The sequence below is a fragment of the Acinonyx jubatus genome, chromosome D2 (genome assembly GCF_027475565.1).
Source record: "Acinonyx jubatus isolate Ajub_Pintada_27869175 chromosome D2, VMU_Ajub_asm_v1.0, whole genome shotgun sequence".
NCBI lineage: Eukaryota > Metazoa > Chordata > Mammalia > Carnivora > Felidae > Acinonyx > Acinonyx jubatus.
Window position 1 is genome coordinate 21,516,041 of NC_069393.1, and position 14,926 is coordinate 21,530,966.

Here is a 14,926-nt window from a genome sequence, read left to right on the forward strand (position 1 = left end):
AAACCAGCTTCACAGAGCCTTTGGAGAATCAAAGGAGTTAAAATCATAGAGCATATAATGGCCATTCAATAAATGTTGGTTCCTTTTCTTTTACTGCACTATTTGAAATAATTATCAACAGACTGGTTATAGACTCAAAAGACAAACCACAGTCAGTTACATCAGGAAATCTTTTTCTCTTTCACGAACCTAAGAAAGAATACATATGAATTCTATTTTCCTTCTGGCCTGAGACAGAATCACTTTTTATTCCAATAACCTCTTGAGTTGGGAGCTACGGACTGAGCAGTGGGGGATACACATTATACTCTAATCGTGAAGAAAGAAACCCATCATTGTAGCTTAGAGTAAACAGTATTTACCACACTGAAGCTCCTCCCCAGGTCTTCCCCCTGGGATGAATTAGCAGAGTAACTCCTATTGAGAGGCTCAGCAGGGATCTGGAATCATGGAGGCTTTTTAGAGCTCTAACTTACACCATTTTAAATACATTATACAGTGTGTGTGCTCACACGTGTACACTTGTCTATATATTCATATTACATATAGTAACACATATTTAGTAATAACACACACAGTAGATAAGCATACATCATTAAAGACCAAAACAAGACTAACAGTCTCAAATTCTGTTCATCTACTTTGAGCCCTCTTTTATAATATTACAAATGGATATGGGGGGGGGGGGGGCGGGCGGTGACCTGTGGGCCAAGGAAGCAACCATGGGAAGAAACTGACCATTTTGAAATGGGATTTTAAAGCATTCTTTCCTGGCTCCATCACCAATTTCTTGTCTCCTGCTTTATTACTACACTATTAAAATGTTTACGTCCTCATAGTTTTCTGGGTTTTAGCCTCAGTTTCTCAAAACCTACTACATGGAAGATGGTGTAGAGTATCATCAACTGAGGCAAAGGAAAGGAGAAGGGGCATCTTAATGTTGCTGGTGGTGAATTTCACATTGAAACACATACAATGGAGCAGTAACTTTGGGGAAAAGGTGTATTCTCATTTTATTTTCATAAAAACTCTACGAGGTAAGTACTTATTATTATGGGCCTTTAGAAATGAGAAAACTCAGGAATATAGCAGTCAAGTGACTGGCTTGACTAACTAGCAAGTAGCTTGCTAGATACCAACCACTAGGTATCCGGCCCTCCAGAAGGAGACGGTTTGGAAGCAGAAACCATAACATTACCCAGGTTAGGGTCCCTTTTTCATCATAAAGATGAGAACTGTAGAACAAGAATTCACCTTGGAATTCCAGGGTACTAATTTGAGTTCTAGAGACTCAGTGAAGACAGTTCAGTTTCATATGTGAGCATATGAAACCTTTCAGATATGATCATGGATTTAAATGTGTTATAGATAAATCCATTAGAAAGTCTGTCATATGGGGTACCTGGGTGGTTCTACCAATTAAGTGTCTGATTCTTGATCTCGGCTCATCTCATGATCTCACGGTTTGTGGGTTCAAGCCCTGCGTCAGGCTCTGCACTGACAGCGTGGAACCTGCTTGGGATCCTCTCTCTCTCTCTCTCTCTCTCTCTCTTTCTCTCTCTCTCCGCCCCTTCCACACTTGATCTCTTTCTCTCTCTCTCTCTCTCAAAATAAATAAACTTAAATTTTTTTAATTCTGTCACAAAAGGGACTTTCATGAGAGTTAACACCACCGTCACCACCACAGTGAAATAATATGACAGTGTCCCACAGTTTGGCATCTCCTCCACTGCTTCAAGGAGATTAACATATACTGATCCCTTATCATACTGTGGTCCACAATTGTATCCAATTTAATATGAAGCATGTCTATTCTAGACTGATCTCCTTAGCTGAAAATTCAAAGCCCCCAACATGACTCTCACCTCAGCCATATTTACCACCTTTTGATTTTTGGTTTTCATATAAAAAATATGATCTGAAACTGTGCCCAAACATGTGTTCTAAAAATTACCATATTTGAAAACAAGTCTACGGTTAACAGTTCCACCATAAATAGTGTTTGTTTACTAAACTTTTAAATTAAACTCTGCAAGCTAAACATAATATAAAGGGAAATAAAAGTCAAAGGAACTCTACAGAAATAATTTGCCCCCAAAATGGAGCTAAAGGACAAATAATATTAATACATAAAAAACTTGTATAAATTGATGAGGAAAATATGAATACCCTGATAAAATAATGCCCAAAGACATGGAGAGACAATTTCCAAAAGAAGATGTTAAGCAATAAACAGCAAAAGATGTCTGGGAGAAAATACTGTGATATCAGACTTCATTTCTGAAATTTTAAACAACTTTGTAATCATACTGAAAAATAGAGGATCAATTGAAAAATTCTATTTTCTCATGAGCGGAAGGATAGTAGCATTTTGTAAGAGCATGAGAGTGACAATATCTGGTCATATATGAATCTTTTGGTCTGCTAAGCCAGGATGCTAAGCTTGTGGGTTCAAAGTTGGTGTCAGTTGCTTACATGTGACAACTATACATTAGTGAACTAACAATAACTTGTCATTCGTAAGATGATTTCTAATATAGCAAACTATATACTTTCATAAATATTCTATGTGATATTTTTTAGTCTTCCAAATCCCAACTCACTCACTCCCTCTCTCTCTTTTTTACACACACTCACATACTCTTACTTGCATTCCTAACACATTTTTTTAAGGCATACAATAACATTATTCTCTTTCGAATAGAAATCAAAGCAAACATGTATTCCTTAAATGTCATGAAAAAGTGTTAAAGGACTGATATTCCCAAATGAAAACGGGAGTCTTTTCTTCCTACTGACCACACACCTTCAGTTAGGGGCCCATTTGAAGGAGCAGAGAGGAAAGCCATGTCCAAGCTATCAGATCAGTCCTGAGGCTAAGTGAAATGACAGTGGATGTGGCCAGCACACTGTCACATCTGAACCTGGTATAAGCCAGTCTCCCCACGTAAAGACCTTCAGGGCAGCATCGTGCCTGCACTGTGGTAGCTCTGATTTGTTCTGAATGTAAAATGAAAACAAACTTTGGCAAGCAACAGCAAATATCCAAGTATTTTTAGTCAGCCTCTCTGTAACCCATACCTTTAAATTGGGCATAAGTCAATTCTGACAGTTCTTAGAATTGTGTCATCAGGATTCAGACTTCGCCTGACACGATGCAGCATTGTTCCTGATTACTCATATTCCAGAGTTCAAAGACAAAAGAATTCTATCACAGAGGCTCATGCTTTCCTTCATCTTTTCTATTAAGCAAATCGAATGTTCTGACAGCACACCTATCTATAGATGTCAAGTCACATTTACAAACATCTAAATCAAAGGCTTGCCTAGGCAAGTCTTTGGTATACGAGACTCAAAAAGTGACCTTGGTTTCTTAAATGCTGCCATTCAATTCACATTCTATAAAAACACATAATCAAAGTGGTGGGGGAAAACAAAGAAAGAATCAGATATCAAGACATAATAATTGGGTTTCCTTTCATTTTTATCGATCATCTTCTTATTAAATTCAGAATTCATCCAAGCTACCCCTTCAATTTGTGCACTATGAAATCATACCTCCTCAGTCTCTAATCCCAGGAGGACTTTAATATTTTAAGTAGGTGAGAGGATTCAATAACAAAAATTCTGAAAAAGGATTCTGTGTTGCCTCCTGAGGCCCCAGACATTCCCTTGCCGGCAAAGTGGGTTGGACCATTAAATGACTGGAGATGAGAAACTGAAGTAGGTGCCAAGCAGCAAGGGGCCTCTTTAGAGTTCAGATCTCTGACTTCTGGTGTGTTCTTTGAAACTGTGACAAGAGAGAATGGAGGCAAACTGAGCTGATTGGCCACTGTGGGTTCCAAAGAACCAAGGCAGTTGAGTTTATACCCAAACCAGACAGAGGCCACAAAAGACATTCCCAAGATACCAAAACTGTAAAGCAGCAGAAATCCTTCACTTTGGATAAAAAAAAGCATCAACTCCCAGTCTCTTTTTGCCCTATTCAGATTTATTGACTCACCGAACTGGTGAATTCATGGTGGTATTGAAGTCTCTAGAGAAATCATTTATTTCAGCCTAGGAATGCCAATGCCTCATGTCTTCTGACATCACAGTACAAAGTCAATTCTTCAGTAAAGACAGCATTTAAACCACATATAAGACATAGCTACATTTGGTTTGGGCACAAATACATTATTAGCAGAACAGAACAAGAAAGTCCTAAATCCACACTTGAATGGTTGTTTCATGCTCATATAATATTTAAGAAAAACTAAAATATTTCAATGTTGACACATGACAACATATATATTTGTTCTCATCAGAGTAGTGCTGAAATTCATGTTCCATTCATTCCAAAATTGGTATCGATTATTAACTACGCTGGATTTAAAACTCTAAAATGTGGTCAAAGAATGATTCTGAGCAAAAACAGGACCCTAGAAATATAGAGGGAATGGGGAAAACTAAAGGATACCCATTTTTTTTCTGATTCTGCCATTATTATTTCAGACAGCCTCTTAAGGTTTTTATTTACTCAAAAATACGAAATGAGAGTTTTGGGTAAGACCTATAAAAGCCCATCTTAGCTTTGAAATTATGAAGATCTCTGTTCAACTAACTAGATTACTAACTAAATCTATGCTCTTGGTCTAATTATTCAACATATAATTCAATTTTTTAACTTTAGAAAATGAAGATAATTATACTTTTGCCCCTTAAAATTACTGGAAAAGAAAATACACCCCCAAAATACAAAAGTTCTTTAAGAGGTGAGACATAACATACATGGGTAAGAAGGAATTAACAGTAGGATTCAGATGAGTCTTAGTTTATTATCAGTGACACAAATAACACTGACCAGCAACATGACAACATCTTGTAAGGCTGGTGATATGATGGGAAGAAATATCTACTGAACCAATGTAAAAATCTAAAAAGACTATGTTATCATTCTTATGAGTAGTTCACAACAAAAAATCAGTATTATTCTACCATTTCACTGAATATCAACAACAAAATAACATCATTTAAGGAAGATGATGCAAGTGAATATTTCAAAGAATAAGGGTAAATGATATGTGTTAAAGCAGTAAAATAACTAAAGGTTCCATAAATAGGAAAAAGACTTAATGTTATTGGATTTAGCCAAAGGAAGTAGCTGTTGTTAGACAATTTTTGACATACCAAAATGGCAATTTTGCATAATTCACCCTAATAAAATCTATACATATGAGTGCAGTAGTCACCTCAGAAAAAACAATAAGCTATAATAACATGAATTATATCATTTGACTTTTTTAGCTCTTATTGTACCACTGAATGAAATGGTCTCCTCACAACAAACCTATGAGATAGGTACCATTACTAGTCTATCTTCACATTGAGGAAGCTGAAGCACAGAGTGACTCAGTACCTTGTCCAAGAACATGGAACCAGGTAGAGTTGATATTCAAATACAACCAGTCCTAACCCTTTCCTTAGCCTGCCTGTTGCAGAGAACAGATATTACCCAGACTAAAAGATGAAAGAAAGTGGATGTTAAGCATATAGAAAGATGAGTGGCGGCAAGTCCAGGGAGGTGGGAAAGGGAGAGGGGGAGAGTTGTATCATTTACCCATCGCTGTATAGAGGAAAGGCAGCCTACAAGGCCCACTGGGCAGAACACTCCTCAAGGTAAGATGGGGCACTGGGGTATCATGGCTAAAAGACTTGCACTATTAAAATCATCAAACTGGCTCTCCTAATTCCAGATTGAGCAGCATCTGATCATAATTAAATTTCTATTCAGGCTTTTCAAACAGAGAATGTACTAATGAGGCAAGCCAAGCATTTGATTTTCATGGCATTATAAATGGAGAAATTGATGCTGCATCAGTCTCCTGGGGATAGGGCCACTCTTGGATGTCATAAAATCAAACCTCCAATCGTACAGCTGAGGACCAGATGTGGAACATAGGTAACACTCCCAAGGTACCATTCTACCATGAGCACATGTCCAGGTGACCAGGTGGCTCCATGAGGCAAAAAGTAAAAAAATTTTAAACTGTTCTCTGATTTAGATTTTTAAGGGTGCCTGGGTGGCTCAATCAGTTAGGTGTCCAACTTTGGTTCAGATCATGATCCCATGGTCCATCAGTTCAAGCCCCGCATCGGACTCTGTGCTGACAGCTCAGAGCCTGGAGCCTGTCTTCAGATTCTGTGTCTTCGTCTCTCTGCCCCTCCCCTGCTCGCACTGTTTTTTTCTCTCAAAAATAAATAAAACATTTTTTAAAAATTAAATTTTTAAAAGGTTACAAAGCCTCATCCTATATAAATAATTCTTTCAGTCCATGTTTATAATTATGACAAAAAAGGGAAACCAAAAATAAAATATCTATTGAGTTCCATCTTAACTTTCTTTACCTTTCTGGAGCTTCGGGAATAGTAGGATCCATAGTCACCCTAGAAACAAAGAAACAAATTTTAGCAAACATGAAAGAATTTTAGATATTTACCATGACAACAGTTTACAAACAGTTATTTGTTTTTAATGTTTATTTATTTTTTAAGAGAGAGAGAGAATAGGTATGTGTGTGTGAGCAGGAGAGGGGCAGAGAGAGAGAGAGAGAGAGAGAGAGAGAGATGGAAGACCAAGAATCCCAAGCAGGCTCTGTGCTATCAGAGCAGAGCCCAATACGGGGCTCAAACTCACGAACCATGAGGTCATGACTTGACCAAAATCAAGAGTCAGACACCCAACAGACTGAGCCACCCAGATGCCCCTTCAAATGATTATTATTAATGGACTTAAAAACACCGGAAGTGCCTTAAAATGCAAAGCAAAACAGAGGAAAGGTGATGGTGCACAGTGAAAAAAGGAGCCTGCAGGAAATGGTCACATAACTAGCGCAATGAAGAAAAACTCTGAAGTGTGCATACCAAATCAAAGGCATCAATAATCTGAATAGAATTTTTAAAAACAAAATTGTGTCAAATACATAAAAAGTGTGAACCTGAACATGAAAGGAATATGCCCATGAGATACAATTTCAACAGTGTAACAATAGACTGCGAAAACAGTCTTGCTTATGTGAAGATTTTGGCACCGTAAAACACATTCCCCACATCATTTTTCTTCACAGCTATTAAGAGAAACCCATTTTCTCTCTCAAACTTCATTATCCCAAATATTGTTTACCAAGGGCCAGAATAGCAAGACAAAGAAAAGCCAAACGCCGGATATGCAAGAGATGACATGGTTCCAGTAAGACAATGGCAGCCTCAAAAGAGAGAACTACGGACCTATTCTGAGTGCAGGCGCTGCCAGATGAAGGAGAAGGCTGACTTTCTGCTTTTACAAAGTGCTAACTGTATCCTGCCACGAGAAAATGAATTTAGCTCATTCCCTATGAGGATATAATAATATGTGCAAGATGCAAATTATTCCAACTGGCATAGATTAAATCTATAGAATGTGAAGAGACGAACACAGTACTTTGCACCTTTAGCTGTAGTGATGCTTGCTTGCATTGTACCAAAAGCTACACAAACGGATGCCTCAGGAGTTTGGTCTTCTCAACTTTTAAAAATTCACTCTCGAATCACAAAGAATTAAATCTGAAATTTGAAATTCCTATCTGTGTCCAATAAAGGAAAACAGGAAATGAACAATTCTAAAAAGATTTTTTTAATGTTTATTTATTTTTGAGAGAGCGAGAGACAGAGTGCAAGCAGGGAGGGGCAGAGAGAGAAGGAGACACAGAATCCAAAGCAGGCTCCAAGCTCTGAACTGTCAGCACAGAGCCCAACGCAGGGCTTGAACTCATGAACTGTGAGATCATGACGTGAGCCAAAGTCAGATGCTTAACTGACTGAGTCACCCAGGTGCCTCCAGGAAATGAATATTTCTAAAACCTTACTTTGGCCATATTTTCTTATTTAATCTGCACAACTTCTAAAAGTAAATTTAATAGCTTTTTTATAATCATAAAAGCAATATGCATTTATTGTAGAAAATATGCACGATGCAGAAAGTAAAAACCAATGTACACACAATTTAGAATGGAATTTATATCTTCTGTTGCTCCCTTTCAATATTCCCAAGCATACACACACAGAGCTTTTTAAACAACATTGGGATTATACCACAGATAGGGTGTGTCTTGCCTTTTTTCCTCAACAGCAAATCACTTTTACCAATAATAGTCTTTAAAAACACAGTCTAAATGGTTACATTTTGGGACAACTGGGTGGCTCAATTGGTTAAGCATCCAACTCAATTTTGGCTCAGGTCATGATCTCATAGTTGTGAGATTAAGCCCTACATGGCACTCTGCGCTGGGCATGGAGCCTGTTTGGGATTCTGCCCCTCCTCTCCCTTCAAAAAAAAAAAAAAGTTACATCTTCATATTCACATGACACTATTTGTTAAACATTTCCTGATATTTCTTATTAAAGTTGTGTTGTTTTTCTATTTACCTGGGTACATCTAACATTGCAATAATATCCTTGCACGAAAATCTTGACATTATAGCTGCCAGTTTCCTTAAAAGAAATTCACCAAAATAGAATTTCTGAAGAAAAGGCATACGCTTTTTCCATGGCACTGGCCCACAGCTTACAGATCAAAAGAACAAAAATCTATACTGGCACATTTCCATTTATGGTGTTGCAGATACTGCATTTGTTTACAAATTGAAGGTTTGTGGCAACTTGCCTTGAGCAAGTTCTATTGGCACCATTTTTTCCAACGACATTTGTCCATTTTTTGACTGAATGTCACATTTTTATAACGCTCACAACTTTTTCATTATTAGTATATTTGTCAGAGTGGTCTGTGATCAGTAATTTGGGGGCACTATGACCTTGTCCAATATAAAACAGTAACTAAGTTGATAAATGTTGTGTGTTTGCTAACTGTTCTGCAAACCATCCTCCCTGCCCCCTAAGACCTCCATCTCTCCCCCTCTCTTCAGGCCTCCCTACTCCCTAAGTAACAGCAGTACTGAAATCAGGCCAACTAATAACCCTAAAATGGCCTCTGAGTGTTTCAAGTAAAGGAAAGAGTTGCATGTCTCTCACTGCAAATCAAAACCTAGAAATGATAAAGCTAAGTGAAGAAGGCATGTTTAAAAGCTGAAATTGGCTGAAAGCTAGGCTTCTTGTACCAGTTAACCAAGTTGTGAATGCAAAGGAAAAGTTATTGAAGGAAATTCAAAGTGAATACACAAATGATCAAAAAGCAAAACAGCCTCATCGCTAATACGAAGAAAGTTTGAGTGGTCTGGACATGAGATCAAACCAGTCACAACATTCCCTTAAGCCAGAGCCCAATCCAAAGCAAGGCCCTAACTCTCTTCAATTCTATAAAGACTGAGACAAATGAGGAAGCTGCAGATGAAAAGTCTGAAGCTAGCAAAGGTGGGTTCATAAGGCTTAAGGAAATCTCCATGTTTAAAGAAACCTGTCTCCAAAACATAAAAGTATAAGGTGAAGCAGTTAAGTGCTGATGTAGAAGCTGCAGTAAGTTATCCAGAGGATTCTGCTAAGATAATTAATAAAGGTGGCCACACTAAAAAGCAGATTTTCATTGTACACAAAACAGCCTTCTAGTGGAAGAAGAGGTCATCTAGGACTCACAGAGCCATACAGAAGTCAAGGCTTGGCTTCAAAGCTTTCACTAACAAGTTGACTCTCTTGCTGGAGGCTAACACAGCTGGTGACTTGAAGTTGAACCCAGTGCTCACTAACCATTCTGAAAATCTGAGGGCCCTTAAGAATTACCCTAAATTTTCTCTGTATGTGCTCTATAAGCAGAAAAACAAAGCTTGGATGACAGCACATACGTTTACAACATGGTTTACTGAATACTTTAAGCCCACAGTTGAGATCTACTGCTCAGTAAAAAAGATTCCTTTCAAAATATTACTGTTTATTGACAATGTACCTGGTCACCCAAGATATCTGATGGAGATGTAAAACGAGATCCATCTTATTTTCAAGCCCGCTAATGCAACATCCATTTTGCAGTCCATGGATCTTGACTTAAAACTTTTACTATTTAAGAAATACATTTCATAATAGACACTTTTCTAAAGAAGACATCCAGATGGCCAACAGACACATGAAACATGCTCAACATCACCCATCATCAGGGAAATACAAATCAAAGCCACACTGAGATACAACGTCACACTGGTCAGAGTGGCTAAAACGAACTCAGGAAACTACAGATGCTGGCAAGGATGTGGAGAATCAGAACCCTCTTGCACTGTTGGTGCGAATGCAAACTGGTGCAGCCACTCTGGAAAACAGCATGGAGGTTCCTCAAAAAATTAAAAATAGAACTACCCTATGACCCAGCAACAGCACTACTAAGAATTTACCCAAGGGATACAGGAGTGCTGATGCATAGGGGCACATGTACCCCAATGTTTATAGCAGCGCTTTCAACAATAGCCAAATTATGGAAGAGCCTAAATGTCCATCAACTGATGAAGGGAGAAAGAAGATGTGGTTTACATATAAATAGAATACTACTTGGCAATGAGAAAGAATGAAATCCTGCCATTTGCAGCAATGTAGATGAGACTGGAGGGTATTATGCTAAGTGAAATAAGTCACTAAGAGAAAGACAGATACCATACATTTTCACTCATATGTGGATCTTGAGAAACTTAACAGAAGACCATAGGGGAAGGGAAGGGGAAAAAAAATAGTTACAAACAGAGAGGGAGGGAGGCAAACCATAAGAGACTCTTAAATACAGAGAACAAACTGAGGGTGGATGGGGGTGTGGGGAGAGGTGAAAATGGATAATGGGCATTGAGAGGGGCACTGGTTGGGATGAGCACTGGGTATTGTATGTAAGCCAATTTGACAATAAATTATATTTTAAAAAAATAAAGTCTTATAAAGAAATAAAACCACTAAAAAAAAAAAGAAAGAAATACATTTCATAAGCCGATAGCTGCCATAGATACGATAGGGATTCCTCTGATGGATCTGGGCAAAGTCGATGCAAAACCTTCTAGAAAGGATTCACCATTCTAGATGCCATTCAGAACATTCATGAGTCATAGAAAGAGGTCAAAATATCAATACCCACAGGAGTTTGGTAGAGGGGGATTCCAGCCCTCATGGAGAACTTTGGGGGGATTCAAGACTTCAGTGGAGGAAGTCACTGCAGGTGTGATGGCAACAGCAAGAGAACTAAAATTAGAAGTGAAGTCTGAAGATGTAACTGAATTGCTATAATTTCATGATAAAACTTGAACAGATGAGGAGTTGCTTTTTTTGGATCAGCAAAGAAAGTGGTTTCTTGAGATGGAATCTACTCCTGTTGGAGATGCTGTGATGATTGTTGAAATGACAAAAAGGATTTAGAATAAACCATAAACTAGTTGATAAAGCAGTGGCAGGGTTTGAAAGAATTGACTCCAATTTCGAAAGAAGTTCTACTGCAGGTAAAATGCTATCAAACAGCTTCGCATGCTGCAGAGAAATCGTTCGTGAAAGGAAGAGTCGACCAATGTGGCAGACTTCACTGCTGTCTTATTTTAAGAAATTGCCACCGTCACCCCAACCTTCAGCAACCACCACCCTGGTCCAGCAGCATCCATAACAATGAGCAAGACCCTCCACCAGCAAAAAAGAGTACGACTCCTGGCAAGCTCAGATTGCTTTTTAACTAAGGTATGTATATTTTTTAACATAATGCTGTTATACACTTAAGAGACTACAGTACAGTGTAAACATAACTTCTATACACAATGGGAAACAAAAAAATCATATGTTTTATTGCAATATTCACTTTATTGTGGTGGTGTGGAACCAAACCCACAGTAACTCTGAGATATGCCTATAGGCTGCCCACCAAAAAGACAATTAGCAGTGTATCTCAGGTCCTATTTCTCAAATTTCTCACAAATATCTTAACAATTTCATAAAATGTGTTTTATTTCATAGTGAAAATGGTGTCTACTTCTACTTTTAGTTGTTTTCTTCTTGTTAGTGCTTCTGAGCAATTTTAAAAATTCATGGTAATTCTCCTATTTATTGCCTTTGACCATTTTTACTTAGGAAATTTGTGGGTTTCTTATTGATTTGTAAGAGCTCTTTGTACGATAAAGAGATTAATCATTTGTGTATCTTAGTTGTATATTTTCATTGGCCTTCCTAGTCTGTTATTTGCATTTGGGTTTGGTTTCTAATAGTTTTTGATGTGCAGAATTTTAAATTTTATGTAGCCAAACATATCAATCTTCTCTTCTGTGGTTTCTTCTGTGGTTTCCATGCTTGGAAAGTTCTTCCCTAGTCCAGTTGCAATTAAATAGCTATTTGTATTTCTTTTACTTGCCCTCTAATTCCTGCCACCACCTTTTACCCTTGGCCCTTTTCTTCAATCTGGATAGAATTTTTGTAGGTATACTGTGATGTGAGTACTTAATGTAATTTCTGACAACCTCCCTTGTCTTTTTCCCAAAACCACTGGTAAAATCACTCACTCCTTCATGGTTCATTTGTGTAAGATTCAGTTTGAGAGCAATTGCTTTGAGGTATAATATTTGCTCTAATGTCAGCTTTGGCACCTGGGTAAGTTTTTTTAACTTTTATTTTTATTTATTTTTATTTTTGAGAGAGAGAAAGTTAGAGAGAGAGGGGGACAGAGAATCCCAAGCAGGCTCCGTGCTGACAGCACAGAGCCCAATGCAGAGCTTGAATTCACAGGCTGTGAGATCATGACCTTAGGTGAAGTCAAACCAACTGAACTACCCAGGCACCCCTTAACTTCCTTAAACTTTAGTTTCCTTATTTGTAAAATGGAGATCACAACATCCATCTCACAGTTTTGTTGTAAGGATTAAATTAGATAATTTACAAAAAGCCCTTAGTTCAGGGCCTACCACAGCACATGTGCTCAGTAAGTCAATGGCTGGACACCACATTCAGGACAGTCTAGACAGTCTATTTATTTGTCTTCCTCTTACCATCTGTCTATTCTTGTGCTCACAGTGTAAACTTGATGTTACACATAATATTTGGTAGGAAAAGTATCTGCAATTATTTTATCAAAATTGCCTTGGCTGTTCTCACCTGTTTGTACATAGATAGCCCCAACTCACTCTTCATTTCAGTTATGAGGGATGGTCTTTTCTTTCCACAACCATCTCTTGCACACTTGCTTTTTGGTACATGCTATTACATAGGCCCAAACTTCCAAATCAATGCTTAAAAGTTTGGGTGCCTAGGGCGCCTGGGTGGCTCAGTCGGCTAAGCATCTGACATCGGCTCAGGTCATGATCTCATAGTCCGTGAGTTTGAGCCCCACGTCGGGCTCTGTGCTGACAGCTCAGAACCTGGAGCCAGCTTCCGATTCTGTGTCTCCCTCTCTCTCTGTCCCTCCCCCGCTCGCACTCTGTCTGTCTGTCTCTCTCTCTCTCAAAAATAAACATTGAAAAAAAAATTTTTTTAAGTTGGGTGCTTGGGTGGCTTAGTTGGTTGGATGGCTGACTGCAGCTCAGGTCCTGATCCCGTGTTTCGTGGGTTCAAGCCCTGCATCGAACTCTGCTGACAGCTCAGAGCCTGGAGCCTGCTTTGTATTCTGTGTCTCCCTCTCTCTCTGCCCCTCTCCCACTTGCACTCTGTCTCTCTCTCTCTCTCAAAAATAAACATTGAAAAAAAATTTTAGAAAGTAATGGTAAGACATCCTTGTCTTTTAACTAATTAAAATACTAAAGATTCTAGAGTCTCATCGAGTTTGTTGTTGGCTATGGGTTTAAGGCACATAGTCTTTGTAACAGTGAAGTCTTTATATTACTGTTTTTTGACATTATTTTTATTTCTATCCCCATAGGAAAATGAATTTTAAAGAGGTAACATGAGCTGCCCAAAGTCATACAGCCAGAACATGGAGTCTGAATACACACCCAAGTTGTCTGATTCCATTGTTTTTTTATTTTCCATTGCAACAATGCTATCACCCTGTAATATAGTCAGTCTTCAAGCCAGCTATTTGTTTTGTTCCAAACTTAGCCATATAAATTCATTTAGATCTTATAAAACATCTTCTTATAAAAGTAATATAATAAATAAAGGATGGCTAACTTCTCAGCTGATCTGAAGAAATGTAGATCATCAGTTATTACCTGTAGAAATATTTCAGTATTCATCAGCATGTGTATGGTAAAGAGAATCTAGTAGGATATACCAAAGACGTGGCTGGAAATCCTCCTTAGATATCCCCCAAGCAGAGAGAAGAAAGAACGTCTATCGTTTTGGGCCACCTAAGGGTAGAAAGGGGTTGTTTAAAGCAAAACAGAAGCTCTTCAAGGAAGAGGATTGGGAGTTAGCAGATGAGGTGGAGATGGTGGTAGAAAGTAGAGCAGAAGGACAAAGCCAGAAAAGAGGGTTTAAGTGGCATCTCCTGACGTCCTCCTTCTCCTTAGACCCATAAGGGCTGAATGTGCCTTTAGAGCAAATGCCAAATATAAATAAAATTTGGCCTATCTGTTCTCCTTTTCAGCCAAGCTCTGATCTCAAGATTTCCCCTCCCTCTGATCCACTGCATTTCAGAAAGACAAGTTTTCCTTCTATTGGCCTGACCCAAAATAAATACATGTCTTTCTTTTTTTTTTTTAATGCTTATTTATTTTTGAGAGAGAGTGGAGAGAGAGAGAGAGAGAGAGAGAGAGAGAGAGAGAGAGAGAATGAGTGAAGGAGGGGCAATGAGAGAGGGGGACAGAGAATCCAAAGAAGGCTCTGAGCTGATAGCAGAGAGCCTGATGCTGGGCTCAAACTCACAGTCCATGAGATCATGACCTGAACTGAAGTCGGACGCTTAACCAACTGAGCCACCCAGGTGCCCCTAAATACATGTCTTTCTGCTCTAGGGAAGTTTAACTTTAGCAATTGCTGGACAACTGGCAGGAAATAAAAAATGCAGATAAAAAGAAAGTTGCAG

At 38.4% G+C, this 14,926-nt stretch overlaps 1 protein-coding gene across 1 annotated transcript in view; it reads right to left on the reverse strand.

Moving 5' to 3' along the window:
- ANK3 (ankyrin 3) overlaps positions 1–14,926 on the reverse strand; it is a 679,804-nt gene that overhangs the window by 557,242 nt on the left and 107,636 nt on the right. The window contains exon 2 of the mRNA XM_053207647.1: positions 6,388–6,426. Coding sequence (XP_053063622.1) covers positions 6,388–6,426 — 39 coding nt within the window. The remainder of the gene's footprint in view (positions 1–6,387; positions 6,427–14,926) is intronic.